General features: G+C 37.8%; 1 protein-coding gene across 6 annotated transcripts in view; it reads right to left on the bottom strand.

Annotated features, from left to right (window-relative positions):
* The window catches only part of OSBPL1A (oxysterol binding protein like 1A), a 154,622-nt gene that overhangs the window by 85,321 nt on the left and 46,346 nt on the right, over positions 1–22,955 (bottom strand). For 4 of the 6 annotated variants that reach the window (XM_031439047.2, XM_031439046.2, XM_031439049.2 and 1 more), the window contains 2 exons: positions 17,518–17,599; positions 6,964–7,070 (listed from right to left, as the gene is read on the bottom strand). In XM_031439047.2, the coding sequence (XP_031294907.1) occupies positions 6,964–7,070; positions 17,518–17,599 (189 nt within the window). Of the gene's footprint in view, positions 1–203; positions 466–6,963; positions 7,071–17,517; positions 17,600–22,955 lie in introns of those variants that run through there. The other 2 variants (XM_031439050.2, XM_031439052.2) reach the window with 1 other exon arrangement.

Below are 22,955 nucleotides of genomic sequence, written 5' to 3'. Positions count from 1 at the left end.
ACAGCGGGCTGGGCAGGCAGGGTCTCCCGGCTTCGCGCACCCCTCCACCGCTGCACTCCGCTTCGCACACTCGCGTTCAACTATTCTTACATCTACTACGTCCCTAGAGCTCGCCGGCCGCCCTCCCCCTTCCTTCCCAGGCGTCCTCGTTCGTCCCCGAGGCTGACCCGGCAGAGCCCCCGCGCGGGCACTCGCCCACCCACCTGGGCCGGGGCCGGGGCCGGGGCTCCCCGCCTGCGCGCTCCACCCGGCGCTCCTCGCGGCTCCACACGAATGCGCTCGGCCTGTTCCTCCGCCTCCCCTCCAGCGCAGCGGGGAGGTGCGACCCAGGGCGGCACCGCAAGGTCTCCCGAAGTCACCTTTGCGCAGCCTGACCCCGGCTCCCGCCGAGGTCGAGCAGAGGCGCGGCCCAGGACTCCCGCGCCGCGCCCGGGGCCGCCAGAGGTCCGCGCTGGCCCCTCGGCCCGCACCGCCGCCCTCCCGGGCTCGCTGCCGGCAAATGGCCTGCAGCGGGCGGCTCCGCGGCTGCCCGCGGCGTCCGTCCTCCTCCCCGCCCCCTCCCCCGCCCGCGGCGCCCGCTCGGAGGCGCAGGTAGGGACCTGCCGGGGGGGGGGGGGGTGGGGGTGGGGGTGGGGGGGGGCAGCAGGCCGGGGTTTTCGGGGCAGGCGGGCGGACAGGCACTGCTACTCGCGCCCTGCCAGCACCCCGCCGAGGCTCCGGCCCGGTCCTGGAGCAGGCGCCGCGCTCCACCCCGTCCTGGAGACGCGACCCTGGCAACTTTTAAATGGCCAGCCCGCCCCTCGGGAAAAGCAAAGGGATCCTCTCTTCTGGAGCCTTCCCCCTCGAAAGTAACTGACGCTCAGGCTTACACTGAAGAGTTAACGTTTCCGATTCCACGACAAAGACTGAGCTAATCTTCATCTATTTATTTTTTATACACTTCCTTTATTTTTTATAGGCTTCCATTTGAGCAATAAGGACAACAGTATGAATCTGAATCCTAATGTGAAACTTACTCATATGAAATAGGTGGTTTCCTATTCTGGCCAGGCTTAAAGGGTACACAGAAGCTCAAAAGGACAGGTAAACCCAGCACATCAATACTATACTTAAGTGGGATGTTCAGGCTAATTAAAGTTCTGGTTAACTATGAGGCTCTGGTGAGGAAAAAACAACAAACCTGTTTCTTCCAACAATAGTTTTTAGCCTAAGGCATGTAAACCTGTCCTTGACTTTGGGAAGCAGAGTAAAACAACAGAATTGAGTATCTCTTTGGCAAGGTCCTCGGGGACTTTCAGTTCACCCTTCAAGCAGTGGTGGCTGTATTTGCACTTACAGACATAAAATGTGCAAAAGATAAGATGGGGCTATATTCGAAAAAGTTGGAATTAATGTCTTGAGGTTTCATAAGGTCTTCGAAAAGTCAGTTTATTTTCTATTTAATTCTAAATTGGTGACTAAATATTACTATATTTTGAAAAGTCACATTTGGCACTAAAGAGAACTTGCTATAGACTCTTTCTCCCTGGGCCCTAAAAATTAGAGAATGAATTCAGTTTAGAAAAGGAGTACTACACAGCAAAACAAAACAATGAACAACAAAGGCTACTTTGTTTCAGAAGGCAACTTACAAAGGCAATTTACAGAGCACCTAAAATGTGCCAGGCGCCTTAGGGAAGAACGTCACATAAAATAATTCATGTGTATTCTCATTTTCAGATTTGGAAATGGCACTCTCAAACATGTATTAATTTGCTCCAGGCTGAGATAGCAGAGTTAGGTCCTGCTTGGTCTGACCCAAAAGCTTGTGTTCTCTCCTTGGTACATTCTTCATTCATTTATTCAAGCACTTATTAACTGTCTAGTACATGCCAAGCACTATGCTAGACACAGATGCTACAAAAATACGATACTTAAGGAGCTTCGGTTAAGTAAATACATAATCAGATAAGTAAATACATAATGATACAATGTCAGAAGCACTACACCACCAAGGAACTTCTAGAACAGGAGTAGGGACATCTAACTCAGTTTTGAAGGGTGGAACCTGGGACTGGGAAATGGCAGCAATCATCTATCCAACAGAGCAATCCTGAGAACTTTAACAGAGTGGCAATGAGGAATCTGTGGTGCTGGGCTTGAGGAAAGGGAGTGAAGGAAGACAGAAAACTGAGATGCAGGAAGTAAAAAGGACAGGACTTGCCTAAGGGTGGGGATGAGGAGGAAGAAAGAACCAGAGACAGCTCTCATGTTTCCGGCTTGAATTACTGAACAGGTGTTAATTTTACCTTTGACTTGAATCGATAACTCAGTTTTAGGCATATTGGTCTTGAAATGCCTCTGATATATCCATATGTAAATGTCCAAAAGGCAACTGGATATACTGGTTCATAGCTCAGGAGAAATCCAAGGTGGAGATACCTGAATCATCATGGATTTCTGGTTGAAGGAGTGGGTGAGATCATCCGGGAAGAATGCTGAGCGAGAAGCCACCCACGGAAACTTAGGGATACTAAGATGCAAAGCACAGGCAAAAGAAAGGATGCTTTAGAAGAAGACTGAGGAGGAGTTGCTATAAAGGAAAGAGAAGCCACATACAGTAAGCACCATGGAAATCAGAGAAGCATTCCAAAAAGCAAGCAGTAGTCAACTGCCAGATCCTTCAAAGGACAAGTGAGATAGTTGAAAGGTATTCTCTGACTTGGCGACAAAGAGATATTGACAAGAGTGGTTTCCAGCGGACCAGGTGAGGAATGAAGTAGAAACAGAAGGTATCAGACTTTCAAAAGTGGAATTGGAAAGGGATGTAGGGAGATAGAGAAGCTATAAGGGAGTAGAGAACTTCAAAGAGAGTAGGTGTTTTTGAAGCAAGATAGGAGACAGAAGATAAAAACTGGAATGAGGGAGTGGTAGGGAGTTGGTAGCATATGCAATGATTGCCTACTGTTTAACAAAGAATTTTGCTCAGAGAAGAGACAGAGAAAGGTGAAGGCCTGAAAGATACAAACATTATAAATGAAAGAGATAAGGATTAAAGGACTCTGAATAGCACAGGAAGCTAAATGAATATCAGAACCATGGAGTTATGAGCCCGCATGAGGGTATGAATTCTCTCCAAAGGCTTTAGCATCTGGTCTAGAGTAGCAGTACCTTTGGTTGGTTCCAGCTGATTGTCTGAATTGTTTCACCACACCACGAACTTGGCATCACTGTCATCCCAACCATACATGTGGGTTACACCTCTTTGAGTTTAACGTGAACATATAAAATATTTTGTAAGTGAGCTTACACTAAAAACTGGTTTGACTAATGTAAAAGGGAGCTCAGGAATACACAGAAGCAGCCGGGGACCAATGACGACTTCTGAGTTAACACTGTAACCACTTCTGATACCACCTTTTGGTGAGGAAAACTACAGAAACAATAATTCATGAAATCAGTTTTTAGCCTTTTGAATGAAACTCTCAAAGAAGATTAAAGAAAAATCACAGCCTTCACATTCCGTTTCCTGAGTATATCACTTTAAAAACACCTAGTAAGGTTCCCTTTAGTAAATCAGTCACATGTTTTACAGCTAATTTCATATACTGCAGTTTTTTTCCCTGACAACATAAGCAGTGAGCTTTACTTCAAGTAAAAAATGCCTACATAAGGCCTCATTTATGTAGACGTCATGTGGATACCTTGAGGACACAGGCCGTATCAGAGCACCCCTAAGAAGCAGAGCACCCATGTACCGCAGAACCAGAAGGCCCCAGGTTCGGGCATGAAGGCCTGTACTCATCATCAGCCTCTAAGTTTCTTGCCCAGGGCCAGTTTACTCTTAACTCTGGACATCAAGTTTGGTGACTGGTTTTCTTTTTAACAAACAGGAAATCAGAAAAAGTAAATCAGAAGGAGTCAGTGTATCACTGCTAGAGACAGGCACCAAGCTGAGCTAAAACTCAAGAAAGAAAAAAAATTTTTTTAAACCCATAAAGAGCAAAAAGGAATTCAAGAAGCATTAGAGGACTGGGCCATTTAATTAAAACACAGGGTCCTGTCAACATTATCCCCGGAAGGCGTCTCTGTCTTAAGGCACAGAGTAATTATGAACATACAAAAGGACAATCATGAGGCACCCAGAAAAGATGTATTCACTGGGAAAATTTTAATTTAAGAAGGAAATGTGTAACATTTAGAGTAACTGTCCTCAAAAAAGATTAGACTAAAAAGAGTTTGGCTGCTTTGGGGGCTGGGGTCCCTATTTCGTGCTAGGTACTATACAAAGTGTTTTACCAATTTGATCTCATTTATTCCTCAAAACACTCACTTTTGGTTGGTCACCACTTTAAAAGGGAGACTGCACTTTAAAACTGAAGTGAAGACAGATTAAACAGCAGAGCCAGGAATTGGACCCAGGTCTATGTGAGTTCAAAGCTCATCACTGCTCTTTTAATAAAATTTCCAGATAACGGAAATATAGTTTATGATGCCAAATAAATAAGGAATTATAGTGCATAATTATTCCTCTCTGACCTCTATTAAGTTATTAAATTCTTATGTTATCATTCTTAGCCATTTGATAAGACCAATGTCAACGACGCCATTTATCTTTCAAATATTTTTTAGGCCTTCTCATTGTCTATAACCATTCTTCTCATAAGGACATTCATGGATTTCTACTAAGGGCCCCACAGAGTTGATATTTCATAGAATTACTGAAAAGAAGTTCTGAAGACACTCTAAATGTTTGATGCAATAAATGTCATTTACTAAATGAATACTTTGTGCCCTTGTGATATGCTAATATGCTCTATATACAGATTATTCATCCATATACATCTGATCTCCACACTCAACATTGAGGTGTTTATATATTTTCATTTTACAGTTTATATATTTTCATTTAACCAAGGTCCCACAATTGGTTAGGGAAAGACTGAGATTTAAGAGGTCCATTAGACTTTCAGACCAGTGCTCTTAAGGACTTTCTACATGGTTTCTTACTTGAAAGATGAAGATATCAAAGTTCAGAGAACTTAAGTCGCCCATCATCACTTAAACAGTAATATGGGTAATAAGGATGGAAACACAACGTAACCATTCTGCAGTCAAATATTTTCTTTAGACAACACTATCTCCTCCCAAAACAAGATAAAACCAATGTTAAAGACACAGAAGCTCCAAGATAGCAACAGAGAAAAGAAGAGGGGTCACAAGTGTTAGCATTCCACGATACCAACTGCTGACTTACACTCAGGGCTTACTGCGCATCAGGAACTACCCTAAGCATTTTGCTTACAATTATTTAATCCTCAAGACAAATTTAAAAGGCTTAAAGAGGTTAATTAGACTAAACTTAAGGCTAATATTCTTGCACATTTAAATTTTCACATAGAGATGATTACCTAGACTATTTTTTTTAATAGGTTAAAAATTAGGATACGTTGGCTTCTTCAGAAATTACATTACTTGTAACCTAGTGTTCACCTTAAAACTATACATCTCTAGAAATAAAGTGCTATCAGTACATTCATCAGGTACCACATAAGAGACGTGAATGTAGTTTTAGAATGTTGTAAATATTACCTGGATCTCATCACATCATAATTTGCTCTGTTCTGCAATGCTACCATCCTATTTGGATTTATTTAGGTCGCTAAATCATTCCTCATTTAAATAAGCTAGAATATGAAATTTGCAAACCACCAAAAATATAAATGCTGAGAAGGGATGTTTTCAACTACTATTAAGGGACTCAAACATTTAAAATGTTGAATGAATAATTATGTTTTCCTGTGGTATTTAATAGAATTCTGCTGAAAGACTTTCTGTAAGTTTGTTTGAAATGAATTCAGATTATTGTTACATATTTTTCTTATTCTCCAAATAAATAATTATGGAATTTATGGCATACATAATAAACACAACATTTTAAAATTTTCCATATGAATTCACAAGACTTCTATTTTAATCATAGGAAAATACATATAAGAGAAACACACATAAAAGCATTTTCATCTATTTTGTTTTACCAAAACTTAATCTCTAACCAGAAGGCACAAATCAATTGTAATGAGAATAAGAAATTCAGTGTCTTAATCTAAAACGTTGACAATTAAACATACATGTAGGCATTAAAATGGAAAAGCCTATTGCTACCTGGTTTGCATGAAAATGGGAGAAAACACAAAAAAGAAAAATCCTAGTCCAAGAAGCTGTAACACATCTTTACAACTTTTCAGTCCCTGGAGAAAGAGTTACTAATGGATAAGCACACCACTTTCACTCAGATTTGAATATAGCAAAGGGCAAATTTTTGAATGGGAGACAGCAAGCTGCAAAGAGCACAAAAAATATTTAATCCATTGAGCTCAGTTCATGTAAGTTAAGTATGACAGCAATCTATTTTCCAAATAAAAGCATGTATTCTTCATATAGAGACCTCTGGGTTCTAGAACATTTTCTTATTCCCCTTATTGAAATGTCGTAAACAACCCTGAGTACAACTTTAAATATACTTGTTGAATACGGGTACATAAACAAATTAGATGATATGATCAGAACTTATTTCAGAATCATCCTGCTTAAATCAAGAATAAAATAAGTTCTTAAACAACAAGGACCTACTGTAGAGCACAGGGAACTATATTCACTTACTTGTAATGAGCTGCAATGGAAAAGAATCTGGAAAAATATGTGTGTGTGTGTGTGTGTATATGTATATATAACTGAATCACTTCACTGTACACCTGAAACTAACACTGTAAATCTACTATACTTTGATAAAAAAAATAAGAAAATAAATAAATAAATATGTTCTAAATTTGGTGGAAAATTAAGCTTTTGTTTCCTTTATTAACTCTATTTTCTCCTACCTTTGGACAATTTGAAAGCAATGATGTGCTGGATGATTAAGTATTATTTATTTCAAATAACTGAAAAACAATCATTTAAAAAATTGAATTCCAAACTACCTACCCCTTCTTGTTTAGTGAAGAGATTAAGGCAATCACTCAAAGCTACACAAGTTTCTCTAGAAGCTTCAGAGACAACTTCAACCTTCTGAAGTAATGGTGGAAGCATTTCTATAAATAAAAAAAATAAATAAAATGAGCGGATTTTAAGTAATCTTAAACGAAGAGCATAAACATATTTTTACGTTTACTAATATCATGTTTTCTTCTAGCTGCCTTAAGAAAGCATACAGTACCTTCCTTGGGCATCATTATTAAGCATCTATTGTATGCAGGGCACATAAATTAGTACATAAAAAGGACAAAGCCTTGACCTAGAAAAGGCTACATCCTAAAGAGCCAGGACTAAAAAGAAAAGGTTTACAGGAATAAGTAACAAAATGTTTAAGGAAAACAGCTGTCAAGAAGGACTGATATCACTACTTAAAAAATATTAACATTTCCTTCCATGATATATTCTATACTAGATAAATAATTTTATTCAAAGGCAAAGTGCTAAAAAGAGAAAACAATAACTAGCTGACATGATGGCCAACGTACCTGAAGGCGGCATTAACTCAACTTTCTCTGCTTCTTGTTTGGATAAATGTTTGGCATAAATAGGTCTCTCAGTCACAAAAATATGTCCCTGTTGAGGTCTAGTGTCTTTCAATGTACGTTTAAGTTAGGAAAATAAATGATACTATCAGTATCTTCCATGGACCCCTAAAGTAAATCTTAATCCACTTTATTAAAAAAAAAAAAAAAAGTAACAATGTTGGCAAGAGAAAGCTGCAAAATGCACACACATCACTTAAAAAATCAAGTGAAATCAAGTAAAAGGTCATGTCCCGTCCAGATTAATGTGAGAAAAATGTACTTAGTTGAAATAATTTGTGATTTTATTGATTATACATTAGGATCCTTTAAATTGGTCCCTTCCATCAAATAAAAATCAGTAACATTAAGCTTTTTATGAAAAAAACAAACGGAGAAAGACAATCAAATCTGTAGCTTCCTCTGTATTTTAAATAATCTTGATTTACTTAAACACTGTTCTTAAAACATAATAAACAAGGCCAATAAGCAAGAGGAATCAAATAAATCCAAATGTCAGTAATTTGTAATTATTAGGCCCTAAAACAGTGGGTCCCACCAAAAACCAAAAATTTTCAAACGGGAAAGAAAAAGAATAAAGTCTACAGAGAACATATGACAAATTATCTAGCCATTATTTCTATATGATAAAATTGTGTTATGCTGCTGTTCTTTTTTAAATTTTCCAAATTTTTTATTTGAATGTGATTTATTTTAGCAAAGACATGTCCTTTTCTTGGAAAACTTCGTTTCTCAAAACTCATAAGGCAAAAGTGGGCAACAAAAGGAAAAGTTCAGAGTAAACGAATGTATGAACAATCTTTCATTAATATCTGGATATAAAGAACAAATGACATTTTCTCATATTTTTCATCTTAGGGAATACAGTTTCCCAGTGTTAGCGATCCTTAATAACACCCAAATAATTGAAAGCTATAATATTCTAAAATAAACTTGACTTCATTTTTTCTTTTTGAATCTTTGTTACACATTGTGAGGATTTATTCTGTACTTAGTTGCTAAATAGCAAAAGAGAGTACCATATGCTGGATGCCATATGACTTAAACAGTACCTCAGCAGATGCCTTACACAGAGCTGCAGCCCGGGGACCGCAAGGAGATGCACAAGAAAAAACAGACACAGCCGCTGCCTTCCATCGACTATCGGGGTAATCTAGTCCTTTTACACTTTCATAGCACAGAGGATAGGAGATGGAAGCACAGTCACTCATGGATGTGTTTCTTTTATTAAATGCCATCACGTGCTAAACCATCTCCAATTCTGTCTCTGTTTTAGATATTTCACACTTAAGATACTTGTTGATGAGCATAAATATTAAATGGCAAAATAAATTTTTAGGAGCACAAGTTTTTAAAACAAAACTGATGCTGCAAGCTTTCCAAAGATATTCCAAGAAATACATGTTAAGACAAATTGTTATAAGAATCCATTACTAAGAGAGTGTCAAATTATTCTGTTCAAAACAGAATCAAAAGTTACCTAACTTCTCAGATAATCCAGTGTTCAAACAAGATTTTGGAATGAATATTAACTTGCACAATGGGATGGTGTAAGAATTACGGACTTTGGCAGATACTCTGGTGCAGTGCAGCTGATCAGGGCCAGTCAGTTCACACCGGCATGTTTCTTATACAGTGACGTCTACATACAGTTACATAAAAAGAAAACTGCTAAGCTTCTAGAAAAGTTATCACCTGGGAATCACTGTAAATATGTTTTAGCCAATTAATACTTAGAGGCTACGCTGTAATAAATAAATGCAAAAAGAATCAGGCACTAAATTTTGAAGAAAAAAGTTATTTTTTGTACTAAAAATATTGTTGAGCTCAGGAAAGATGCTGGAAGATATGTGAAAAGCTTAACTTTAGAGACATGTATAAAAAGCTCACAATCTGTCGTTTTCATGATAAACACTGTAAAATTTTTAATTGGGTAAGTTTTAAACCTAGTGGGGAAGTACTTGTTTCTTGTTAACAAACTAAACCCTAATACAGAAAACCTCCATTGTGCTAATACAGAAACAGTCCATACTCCTTAGACTAACAGTTTAAGTCGTTTCATAAACAGTTTCAGTCAGACTGTTTTCCTGGAAATATTTGTTTTCCTAGAAATATTATTCTAGTTTACTGCTCTGAAGCCTTTGTTAAAGATGTTCCCTCTTCCATGAATACTGGAAATCATAATTATTCATATTCAGAAGTTTCCCCATTTAACCAAAACATTCTTCCCCTCCAAGGCCAAGTTCAAATGCCATCCTCCCCAAGAAGCCTGCCTTAATCATCACTGTGGGATGTGACCTCTCCTATTGGACTCCAAAAGCAGCCACGTCCCCTGTAACAGAGAACATGATCACTGAACGTGTGCTGAACCTCTGCTGTCTTCCGTCAACTCCAATCCTCCTTACCCCCCAAATGCCCTGCACTGATCTTTGTACAAAGACTCAAATATTAAAAGAATAAAGAAAATATTTGATACCATTGGCTTGCATAAAAAATCCACATGGTTTTGGATTATTTAATTTCACGTCAAAAGAATTATTGTATTTTAGTTTTAAAAGATTACATTTTCATTTCTATTACTACAGGTTGGCTAGTTACAGTAGATTGATAGATCATTTAAAACTGTTTTCTTATTTGAGGCACAAGAAAATATATTTTGCCTGTTTTTCAACATATACTCAAATATTTCTATCACTGGGGAAAAATATTTAAAAGAAAAAAACTGGATGAATGGCATTTTGTTTCCTTATCCAAGTCCTTCTGGGAACAGTGCTGCCTTAAATTTTTTTTTTTCTTTTTAAAGTAAACACAAACAGTGGAGAGAATAAACATTCCCCCAAACTAATGATAAAGCTGAAGGTCAGAGGAAATAAAAAATCTTCAAAATAAGACAATTTCTCTTTTGTGGTTAAAAAAAAGTGCAATGCATCTGACTATGTAATTGAGAGACACGACTAACCTGCATGAGAAGAGGTATTTTTAAAACAGATTCACACACAATTGGAATTACATAGATGCCTCGAGGAAATCTGTACTCTCTCCTCAAAGTGGAGGAAAATATCTGCACATAAAAATCAACTGCTCTTCTAAAACCTACTCCATGAAGCTGTCACTTGGGGAAAAAAAAATCAAAATTGGTAACATTATATAAATGTAAGAATATAAATTTATCTATTTATTATTCAAATTAAGATGACTAGCTTTTCAAACAGTCACCCTCGAAACCAGGACCACTGACAATTCTATGTATATATCTACGTCTGCATTACCTACGCTAGATGCAATGGGAAGTATAAAATATATAGTTCATAACAGCAAGTGTTAAATGAATTAAAGCATGAGTTAAATAAGAATAAAAAAGATAGTATCAGGGATATTATAAAATATAAATAGCAAAGTAATTGTGCATACATTAAAATGTTAAATATTTGGAGAAAAGAGCTACCATTATGGGATGGAGTAATCAAGTGGAGTTTAGTAAAAGAAATGGGACTTGAGTCAGATCTTGAAGAATAAGTAGTTTCTTATTGCTAAATACAATGCCCAGTAAGACAAAAATATATATCTGTAACTATATATTAGCACAGAAAATATTGGTCCTGAGAGGACGACAGCCTCAGAATTACAATCAATGATTAACTCGAGAGATGAGAAGATTTGCATGTACCACTTACTGACTGTCTACCATGTAGTAGGCACTACACTTGGTGCTGGAGATAAAAGCTTATGTAATGAACTGAGAAACAGCTTTTGTCCTTATAAAACTTGCAGTCTAGCAAAGAAAATAGAAAATCAAATAATCACTATTGAATTAACAGTATTGATCAGAGGGAGTCTTTGGAATAGTAGGAGGGAAAGCATGTATTTGTCGGAAAAAAAGAAAATGAATTATGTTTTAAAATGTAGACACAAGAATACCAGTTCAGGAGACCTTTTGGGGTCAAAACAGGGAAGAAGCTAGCAGAGCTGTGTAATGTGTTCTGCATTTTTTTGCAAATAAGAGTGAAGGGAGGCAATGAGGAAGATAAAAACTCCATCAAATGCTATAATTGGATTTGCATCATTCCTGATTGTCTAGTCCTGGCAACAGGCTCCTCACCTTAGGGTAATAATCTTCTGAGAAAAACCAATCAACAAAGTAAATGATGGAGGCAATGACAGAGTCGCATGTAACCTGGGGGAGCTCCGCCTCCAAGAAGGTCAGGAGACCAGGGCTGGTAGGCGCTGTGCCACAGTGAGTAAGGTCAAGCCTGAGAGAATTTGATGTTTTCTCCTACAGACTTCGGATGAAATAAATGGAAGTAATAAATCACTTAGTTTCATAACCACTTTGTCTCATTTGACTCCACGATCTGGTTGCCTGAAAGGAAGCCTAGATCCAGGACAGAAGCTCCCTCTCCAGGGCCCTGGATCACAGGCCTGGGCTGTTGCGACTGTCGTGGCCTGTCTTCCTGCCCCTTCTAAGACCCAAGGAGGCTGGGTCTGCCCAGAGGGGAAACGGGAGCAGAAAAGAGTTGCATTAAAGGGGGTTAGTGCCACCACAGGGAAAGTGCAGGCTGATTTGGAAACACATAGTAAGAATGATACCCTAATTTGTGAAGTGTTCCATATTTTTGAAAGACAAATATCATATGATATCACTTATGTGGAATCTAAAAAAAAAATGGTACAAGTGAACTTATTTACAAACTGGAAATAGACTCTCAGACGCAGAAACAAACTATGGTTACCAAGGAGAAAGGGGTGGGGGGAGGGATAAATTAGGATTTGGGGATTAACATATACACACTACTATATATAAAATGAACAACAAGGACCTACTATATAGCACAGGGAACTGTATTCAATATCTTATAATAACCTATAATGGAAAAGAATCTAAAAAAGAATATATATGTATACATATAACTGAATCACTTTGCTGTAACCTGAAATTAACATTGTAAATCAACATTCAATCAAAAAAAGAAAAAAAAGAAAAAAGAATGCCTAGGCAAGTGTTAGAGAAGCCAAGAAGTTTCTAGAAGCTTCATTTAAATGATGAAAAGTTAGTGTTTCACACAATGGGAACAACATATGCTAAGACCTAAGGCACGAGAAAAGTTCAGTGCTGCTGAGCACAGAGTAAAAGGAATGCAGAGGTGAAACTGCTGAAGTGAGGAGACATGGGTCAAAGTCAGTCAAGTTAAGAGTTCGATTATACCCTAAGGCACTGAAGGCTTCTGGTGAGGGTGTGACAAGACCCGATCTGTGTTTCAGAGGTACCTCTCCAACTATGCTGTGGGACAGTCCATGGAGGGAAATGGAGGAATACACAACTGGAGGCAGCATGGCCAGACAAGAAGTGCTGGCACCTACGGGCAGGACAGCAGTGGCCCACGTCAGCGTACTGATGGCAGATACACAGAAGGAACAACATGACTCATGAGACATGGAATGTGCACCACAGTTAGGAGGTTAAGATGACTCCAAGGTTTGGGCTTGGGGAATTATGTGAACTAGTGATGCGTTCCCTGAGATAAAAACACCAGAAAGAACATTGGGACAAGAAAAGAGAAGGGAAAAAAAATTGACAGGAAAAGTAAAGAGGATTTCTTTGTTGTGAGTTGGAAACCTTAGTCCTATTACATCCATCCTACTGTCCCCTTGAACTTCTGAACGGGAGACAATATGGATTTGAACACCACCTCAACTGCAGCAGCAAAGCGAATGTGATTGTCCTCAACAAATTCTATCTTTCACTGTAGATCTAGATACGGAAATCTATAAACTTTTCTTCTTCTCAAATCAAAGGTTTAAGAATAAACACAGAATTCTCGATTTAGTCCAGACTCTCTATTGGCTAACAGCAGTCCTGGAGCCAGGCTGTCTAGGACCAAACCCTGACTCTGGTTTTTACCAGCTATGTGACCTTAGGCAAGTTACCTAAGCTCTCTGTGCCTCTGTTATTTAGAAAATGGACGTAATAGTTGTATGTACTACTTAAGGTTGTTATAAGGAATAAATGAGTTAATATACGTAAAATACACAGAATAATGCACAAAAAATGTGCTTGCTATCACTCTAGATAATATAACTTACGGATTGATATATTTTACCTTAGAAAGCACATGGGACACTTGTGGTACCTGGCTAAGTTGATGGAGAAACATCCCTCAACCCCAACCCATAAGGATGCTGAATAAAGTAATAAGATAATACATAGCAGAGTTTGAAAGAACAAAATCCCAGATACGCTGGAAACCAACAGGAAAGTCAAGGCTGATGGAACAGGCACATGCTGGGGGGAGGGGCACGAGGTGGTGGGGGTCAAGCACAGGGATGTCAGAGGTCAGCGGGGACATAAAGCAGGGCACTGACTGTGGCCCCTTCACATCCAAATGAGGGGGAGACCTGGCTCTGGTCCCACCAAGCAAAGCAAGGCCTTGTAAAGGGGTAGTAGCCCAGTGAAAGCAGAAATGGGAAAACTGCCCTTGGGCTCAGGGAAAGCAGTGAAGAAGGGCATTTCCTGCCTTGAGGTCTGGGTGGGAATCATGACACAAATTCTCTGCTAGTGCCACATCTGGCTATGAAATCCAACTCTACAGCCGTTATCCTAGAACCAGAAAAACCTTTACATCCTCAATGGAAACAGACACAAAACTACTGTGCAGGGACACCTTCATAATCCAGGAGGCAGAAAAAACAAGCTCTCAATAAACAGGTAAAATCCATTGTGAAGGCAGCTATCCATTCCCAAGGGACAGTTAGCAAACAAAACAAAGAATTAGCCGCACAACCTGATATACAAGAACGTGCTGAAAAGGGCTTTGACTTTATACACTTTACATTAGAGATAAAATTAGAAACAGATGTAATGTGAAAGGACTTGCCTCTATGGAAATATTAAAACTTTAAAAACCACCACCTGGAACTTCTAGAATTATGAAGAAAAAAAAAGTCAACTAGGATTAGAAAGTCGAAGGGATTAAACAGAAAAAATAGACCAAATTAAGAAAGAAAATGAAACTAGAAAATAGATCTGAGGAAATTACTCAGAATGTAATCCAGAAAAACAGAAACGGAGTGAGAAACTAAGAGGTGGGGGATAAAATAAGAAGGTTCAACAAACACCCATGAGGAATTTCTGCAGAAAAGAATAAAACAATGAAGCAGCAAACTTTGAAGAGGTAATGCAATGGACTTTTCACAATTGAAAAATAATGAGGTGAGGGTATATCTCAGTGGTAAAGCGCATGCTTAGCATGCATGAGGTCCTGGGTTCCATACCTCTATTAAGAAAATAATTAAATAGATAACCTATTACCTCTCCTCCCCCCAACAAAAATCCTATGGTAATAAAGTGATGTGATCAAATATAAATGCACAATACAACATTATTTATAATGGTCAAAACCTGGCTACTACACAAGGATACACATAGGGTTGTCTAGAAGGAGAGACTGGCTACACTACCTTCAGGAAGTCTTTCAAAAGTTTACACGTTTGGGTGATTTTATTTGTTAATGCAACCAGACTTCTGGCAAAGATAAAATAGTAGAGATTTCAATACTGCATTCTTTGCACCCCTTGAATATGTTGCCAATGCCAGAAACATAAATTTGGCATTAATCCAGACAGAAATTAGGTTTAAGGTCCACTCATGAAAACAAAAGTAAGTATTTTAATAGAAGACATTTTGGGCCAAAGACAAGTGTTTGATCAAAAGTGTTTACGGGGGTTATGGGAAGAAAGAATTGTAAATAAAGTTGAAAAATCAGTTTGTGATCGGGCTATGAAAGTCCTTAAATGGCCAGGATAGAGTCTGCATTTTATTCTATAGTTTCAAGGACACTTAAAAAGATTTTCTCAACAACAAAAAAAACTTATAAAAAGAAAAAGTAACTTTCTAAAATTAACCTGGCAGCAATAATGCAGTAAATTCACAGAATTTGAGTTGGAAGAGTTCCGTCAAGTCTTTCGATTCAACTCCCTTGAGAGATGGAATGCGGGGGTTCCCTGGAGGCAGGGAGATGAAAGGGCAGGCTGCCGCAGTGACCTGGGTTGCCGCAGCACAACTGGATACAGGAGACGGAGTAAGAAGGATGTTGACTCTTAAAGTGCATGTTCATTCAGTCTTGTACTAAAATTAAAATGTAAGACAACTAACAATTTCAGCCACAAGATCTGGACTCTGTCCATAAACACTTCAGTTTTTCATCTTGAGAAGTCACTGGCAAACTACGTAGGCAGTCTGGAGCAGGATGTGTATCTATCAGCTTCCTTTAATAAAACACATGGTGCAGGATTATTCTGTACAATCCTTTGGCGTTAAGATCAGACTCAGCTACCTTCAAAACTCTTCAGTTCCATTCATGAAATCATCTCAACCCTATTTACTTAGCATTTACGTGTGTAGTTTAATTTATCTACACCAGTCTTTCAGAAAATAATGTTTATAATTGTTTATGTATAAACCCATTGACTTTTTTTTCCACTGACTTTTTTTTTGTAGATATATGAAATAGCGTTGTCAGATCAAAGTCAAATATATCCAAGTTTCCCAGATGGCACTGTCCAAAATGAAATCTCTCTTGTAGTACTAAGTATTATGCCTCTGAGAGCACAAATGGTGCATGCCATCATTATAAGGGACATAAGGGTCATACAGGTGATCTGAACCAAGAGATTTGACTTAATGTTTAAAAGAAAAAAAAAAACTTAATTTGGTTGTAGTTCTGACATCATTTCTTTCTTCTACCCAGGTTAAAGAAATTAGCCTTTGTATTTCATCTCACTCTGTACAGTTTCTACATCTTTTAAATGTTGTTAGTATCTGTTTCATTTTGATGGCTCTTGGTGAAGATGGTATTTTAAAAGCCCACTGATGTCTAGTTGCATAACTCTGAATATACTAAAAGCCACTAAACGGTACACTTCACATAGGTGAATTCTAGGCTTATGTGAATTATATCTAACGAAGCTGCTATTATTTTAAAAGTCTACTGAGGATGAATAGCACTAAGTAAAAAAAAATTCCAGTTTGCAATCAATAATCCAAAGGACTTGACTGCTATCCTTCACAAAGCTGTCGTCACTGATGTAAATAAATGTTTGCTGAACTGAAGCAAAGAGATGCCCAAGGTACACGTGGATAGATACAGAGCATTCATGCTCAGTTTACTCTAATATTAACATTTCTTCAAATTCTCTGGGCACACATAAACTACATCATGATTAAAATAATCACAAAATCATAGACAACTAAATTGATTCAATTTTAGTGGAGTTATTTATAAACACATCATAGCTGAAGTCTAAAGCGATAGTTTAATTTATAAAGTAATAAACAATTTTTTCTCAAAACCTAATTTTTGTATCGGATTTTTTTTTCCCTTTGATGGAAGCCGTGGAGATTGAACCCAGGACCTCTTGCACACCAAGCATGCGATCTGCACTGAGCTAAACCCCCCACCCCTTGTATTGGATTTTATATTGGGATTTTGAATTTTCTATTGGATTGTATTTTGATTTTTGGAGTATTTAGTTAATTCTTAGTAAATTCATAACTAATGGAGAATGAAGGTATAAATAGCTACTCTTGGAAGGTAGATTAATAATTGGACAAGTTCATGTATACAGAGAATGGCAGAAGGCCAAGATCTGGAAACTACCAACCCCTTCATTTTATAGGTAAGGAAACTGAGGCTCAGAAATTAAATGTTCTGCTCAAAAGTAACAATCAACAAGTGGCAGAACAAGGATTCAAACCCAAGACAACTGAACTCAAAAATCCAAGTTCTTCCAGAATTCATGAACAAAATTCTCACTACACAGCCAAGATGAATTTACAGCCTCAAAAAGTTAACGTTAACTCTGTTTTCCAAATACAATTCTGAATTTAAAACCAAATGTACAGTCTAACAAAAGTAGAAAGGGTCAACACCTAGGATAATGGGGGGGGGGGGTTGTCTGTTTTTACCTTTAGCCATGTCACACTCCTTAATCATTTTGAGAAAGTTGGAAATTTCCCTATCTAGTCTCTGTTGGCATGTCTGTGCTTTCTGGAAAAGAAAAAAAGAAGACAAAGTTAAACTAATAAAGGATTTTTACAGTACAAATGCTTTTATGTTTCCATCAAAACTTTCAGTTCACAGGTTAATACACTGTAATAATTGGGACATATTCCTAACAGAGATAAAGGTGAGAGAAATTTTGCTTAGAAATTGAACATAACATTTAATCATGTACAAATTAATAAAAATAAGTTTTTCTAAATTCTAAATACATTCAACATGTCATGTAGATACCACACCACTGCATTAATTACTTCTAATAACTACTACACAATATATACCTGAGATGTTAGATTTTTCTCATTTAGCACTTGTAGTGGGCTTGATTAAATTTGAGAAATTATAAAATGCATTCCTTAAGAATATATTTTAAAAATCGTTTGTTATGGAAAAAAAAATCCAGATGGTACTAACATTTGGAAAACACAAGCTGATTTTCGTTCCGCAATCTAAGTGCACATAGCCCCCATGTAATCAGACCAATAAGAACATTTTCTTAGTAAGTAAAAGCTTATAAAAATAAGGTGAAGCATTCTTCCTTGTAATTTGAAATTTCTACATATTTAGAGCCATAAAAAGTGAAACATAAATACAGAGTTTCATGATGTAAGTTGCATCCTATTTTAGTAGATTTGGAAGTCCAAGATGAAAAAAATCAGATAAATCCATTATATTAACAATGTAATTTTAAAGGTAGTTCTAGTTACAATTTCCCTTTAAAGCAGATTAAGAAGCAAGAAAATCATCATTGTAAACTTGGTTTATGGTAATAAAAAATATGAGAACCTTCACCTTATTAATATTAGGCATCACATTGTTGTCGGTAGAGTAATAATATTTAGCCTGTGAATCTTCCCTACTTTGTACTCCTAATCTCAACTGGCTCAACACCAAACACTCCCCCTAAATCAGACCTATGTGCCAAGGTGACATAGGTAAGCACCTTTTTCACCTTATAAATTTTTCAGTGCTTATGAAGCTCAGCTCAACCACAGCAGAATTATTCATGGTACCACATTAGTGACAGGCAATGTTCTCTTTAAAATCTACATTACTCTGTTTTGAGAGCTCTAACAACATAAAAATGCAATTCACATTTCCTTTTTTTTTTTTGAGAATACCCACATTATGCAATTTAAAACATCACACAAAGAGAAATGGAATGCTGGATAATTTTTTAAGACGTAGCCTGTGAATACACATTGAAGGCAGGAAAAAAAAGTCTATCTGGGGGCTATTGAAAAGCCGCACTTCACAGCCAAATGTATCACTCATAATATATTAATAGGAAATTGTCATTTTCACTCTATACATATTTAATACTCCTGCCCGTGTGCGCGCCAACGCTACTGTTTTCTCTTTTCCCTTCTGTGGTGAAAGTTAGCTGGGGGCACAAAAGCGGGCACAGGCTTCACTGCCGTCTGCGAGTGTGTAATCGACATGATATTCCTGTGGTTAATTAAAGACAAGAAACCCTTTCCACAGCATCATCCCCCAGTACTTGAGTCACATTCATCTTCCCTTGGCTTATTGGACAGTTACTGAAAAAAGTTCCTCGGATCCACAATTCACTTGTTTTCAGAGGTACATAATAGGTCTGATGGAGAAGATTCGATTTACACATACTGTTTTACAGTTCAGTACAAATGTGTGTCTTCTAAACAATTAATGTCATTTAACTGATACTAAAAAGAAAGAGGTTATTAATAGAGTTAAAAAAAAAAAACTGACGTTCTCCAATTTGTTATCATTTCCTCTTAGCAGCTATTTTACAAAACCCTAAAAATCCATCTGTGAAGGCTAATGCTTATGGGTTCTTTGCAGAGCCCAGCATGGTGTCTCACTGACTTCTATGCCACTCACTTTATGTCAGGGACTCCTTCTAGGTTTTTAATTTTTATTTAGTCTACATAAATGGGCTCCCACATGAGCAGTGCTGCAATACCAGAAGCACAGCCACAGCCCTAGGCCCCAGAGGGTTGGAGGCACCCAGGGGAGGCACCCACCACAGCCTCCTGCTCCTACTTCTGGCCTCCCAGATTTCAGACCCAAACTGTTGGTTTGGTCAGACATCAGTTGATGTTAAACTACTTTATGATCCCTGGCCTATGGGACAGTTGAAAAATGTAACATCAAGGGGGTGGGCACCTAGGGAGGAGTGGATCAGCTGGCAGAGAGGTCACTAATTCCAGGCTATTTGCTACATAGACAATACACATTTGGCTAATTAAGAACAGGAGCACACTGCCTTCCACTCAGCAATGAGAAGAAAAACTACTGATACACACAACACGGCTGAGAGGTGAGCACATACGGTACAATCCGATTTACACAGAATCCTAGAAGGGTGCAGCTGACAGTGCCTAAAATGACAGAGCGCAGATCGGGGGCTGCAGGAGATGGAGGGGAGGGCACCGCCTGGAAGGGGCACCCAAGGGCTTGTGAGGTGGTAGAAATGTTCTATACCCTGATGAGTGTGATGGTTACACAGGGTGTTTGTCAAAACACACCAAACTGGAGATGCCAAAATGCCTCCATTTTATTATATAACAATTGACACTTAACGGGAATTTAAACTTGAAGAACAACTGATTGTAGAATCCAGTAACTTGCCCCTGCAATACTTCATGGTGCCCCAGAACTCATCTCCAACTCTTCCAAACTCTAGCCAAACCCACATCAAGGATCTGTATTGTAATCCTTAATATATCCTTAAAATAATGTATTCTGCAATATTTACATAAAGTAAAAGAAAAAAAAAGAATATACAGAGAAAGGCAATTCTCCTTTACATAATTATCAGTCCTAGAGTCCCTGTTTTCTCTCTTTCCAGTCTCAAAGCAACAATTGCTAATAATTTCTTATCTTTCCAGGGATGACCTAGCCTACACAAATGCGTGTATATGTCCGTGTTCTTTCTCTCAACTAGAAGCACATTAGATACAATATTTTATACTTTGCCCTTTTCACTTAGCTATAAATCTTAAATGTATCAATATGTATAAATCTGCCTCATTCTTGTATGGCTGTACCAATCTTTATCAGCCTTGAGCTGAAGTACGTTCATCTTTCTGTGCATTCACTTTAGTTGGAAATCATTCATTCTTCAGTGAGGAAAGCTTGATACTACTTTCTCATTTGTTTAACATTTTACATCATCTGCTCATTACTTCTTGTAACACAGATACAGTTCAGAGCCTACAGGAGTCAAGATATTTTTAATGAATAAAACCCCTGTTTTCCTAGAACCACCCCAATTCTAAGAGCCTATGCCAGTCTGACCCAACAGAACTTTCTACGATGATGGAAACATTCTACAGCTGCACTGTCCAAGGTGACAGCCACATGTGCTACTGAGCCCATGAAAAGTGGCTCATTTAAGTAAGAAACTGAGTTTTTCATTTAATTCTAATTAATTTAAATGTAAATAGTACCTAGCAGTTATCATATTGGGCAGTGAAGTTCTATACCAATGCTTGCTTGAATTTCTCTCCTAGCTTTCATTTCTAAAATATTTTCAAGTTTCCATAAGGGTAACAACCATAAGGCCAATATTTCTATAATCTTATACTTTTCTCTCTGTAGGCCTAACCTCAAGGCAGTGACACACTGAGGGCTAAAAGAAAATGTTTTAAGTTTTTGAAGGCCCTCATTCTGGGCGGACGTAACAGGGGACGAAGAGTATCATATAACAGGAGCACTTTTTCAGTGTGGACTTTCCCCATTCTCCCGATTTCTTCTAGATCTACTTACTAGTCCCAAAGCAGACTGAGGAAATAAGGCTAATTTTATGTTCATTCTGGTAGTTTTAGAATATTCCAGTCCTACAGTTCCTAATTTCCTTTAGAAAGTCTATAGACATCTACAATAGATCCATTTCACAAATGGTCCCAGGATTTCCTTGCAACATAAGAACCCAAGAATCAAAGGCATTCTGGAGCCAGTCTACCATAAGCTCCAATTCAACTCACCTCAAAGCTCATCTCAGATTTGACCATTCTGAACCAACCTTCAGAAGTTGAGACAGAGTCAAGAGTCTCAGAATTAGCATTCAAATTCTGTTAGGCAGATCTGTGTATAAACTGCAAAACTTAAAGTACTTAACACTGGCTGAAACTATCGTTGACTCCAGATGCTATAAAATCTGGAAGTCAAAAACTCCATGGCTTTAAAGTTAACATAGGAACACAACATTCAAATGAGGAATAAAATACAAGGTATAATTGCAGCTGACAACCCTAAAGTTTGAAAATTACCCTAAAGAAGAAATATTTCTCCAAGAAAGTTTTTTAACGGTATCCAAGTTAGTATGATTTTATTTGACCTCTAACTTTCATTAAAAAGGTCTTAAAATTATAAGCAAAAAAAAATTTTTAATTACCGTAAGTGTTGGAAAGATACTGATGTGATTTATAAGCCCTTCCAGTTTTTATCATTTACCTTATGTTGAGGGTAATCAATAGGAAAGGATTCCTTTTTCACTTAGGGAACACTGACTAAAAGTTAAACAAGTGAAAAACAAAAGTATGCTAAATATTTTAGCCATAATTTTGGCCACAGATATTTAAGCCTCCTTTATTTATGCAGTTTTAATGTCGTTTAGATGCTCTGGTAGATGTGGCTTTTGCAAAGTTCATTGATGTGAAAATTATGTTTACAGTTGTCACACGTTATATACCAGGGTTTAAAGTAGGAGTTCTGTTAAAGTAACTGTCAAATTCTGTGGTATGTCTTCAACAACACATGGAAGAGTTCAAATTCTTTTATGTTGAATCATAAATTAAGATTAGGGATTGAAAAGTGTCAAAATGTCTTTCTTGTTTAAGTTTACATAGGCCTTTATATCAATAAAACTCCTTAGCTGTTGGCAAACTTAAACTCACTAGAGTTGTTGACTTAGAAGCATTCAAATCCTGCAATAAATTCATTTCATAAAAAAGATTAAATTTAGTAGGCAAATTCACATGCTCTGACATAATTATTTAGACGGAAACGCATCCTCCTTTCGTAGTTCTAATTCTTCCTCACCCACTCCCATTTAAAAGTATGGCCAGAAAATTGATGCCAAGAAGAAAAATACGTATTTCATTTCAATTACTTATGTTGACATTTCTCTGTGGATGAGGCATTGGTGTCACTTCAGGTGAGGGCCTCTCCATTCACTACTGACGCTTTACCCTACCTCTAATCAATGAAGTTACAGCTTACGAGTGGTTTTAAATGAAACTACAGACCAGGAAAGGTATCACTATGGTTGCATTATTTAAACTCTGAAATGTGCGGTGAAGTCATAAAGGACAGCCTGGGAAGCAATGCTCCCCCTACTGGCGGCAGCTCTCAGAGA

This window comes from Camelus dromedarius, chromosome 32, assembly GCF_036321535.1.
Source record: "Camelus dromedarius isolate mCamDro1 chromosome 32, mCamDro1.pat, whole genome shotgun sequence".
Classification (NCBI taxonomy): domain Eukaryota; kingdom Metazoa; phylum Chordata; class Mammalia; order Artiodactyla; family Camelidae; genus Camelus; species Camelus dromedarius.
Note: the sequence above shows the minus strand (reverse complement) of the source record. Positions and strands in the feature narration are given on the sequence as shown.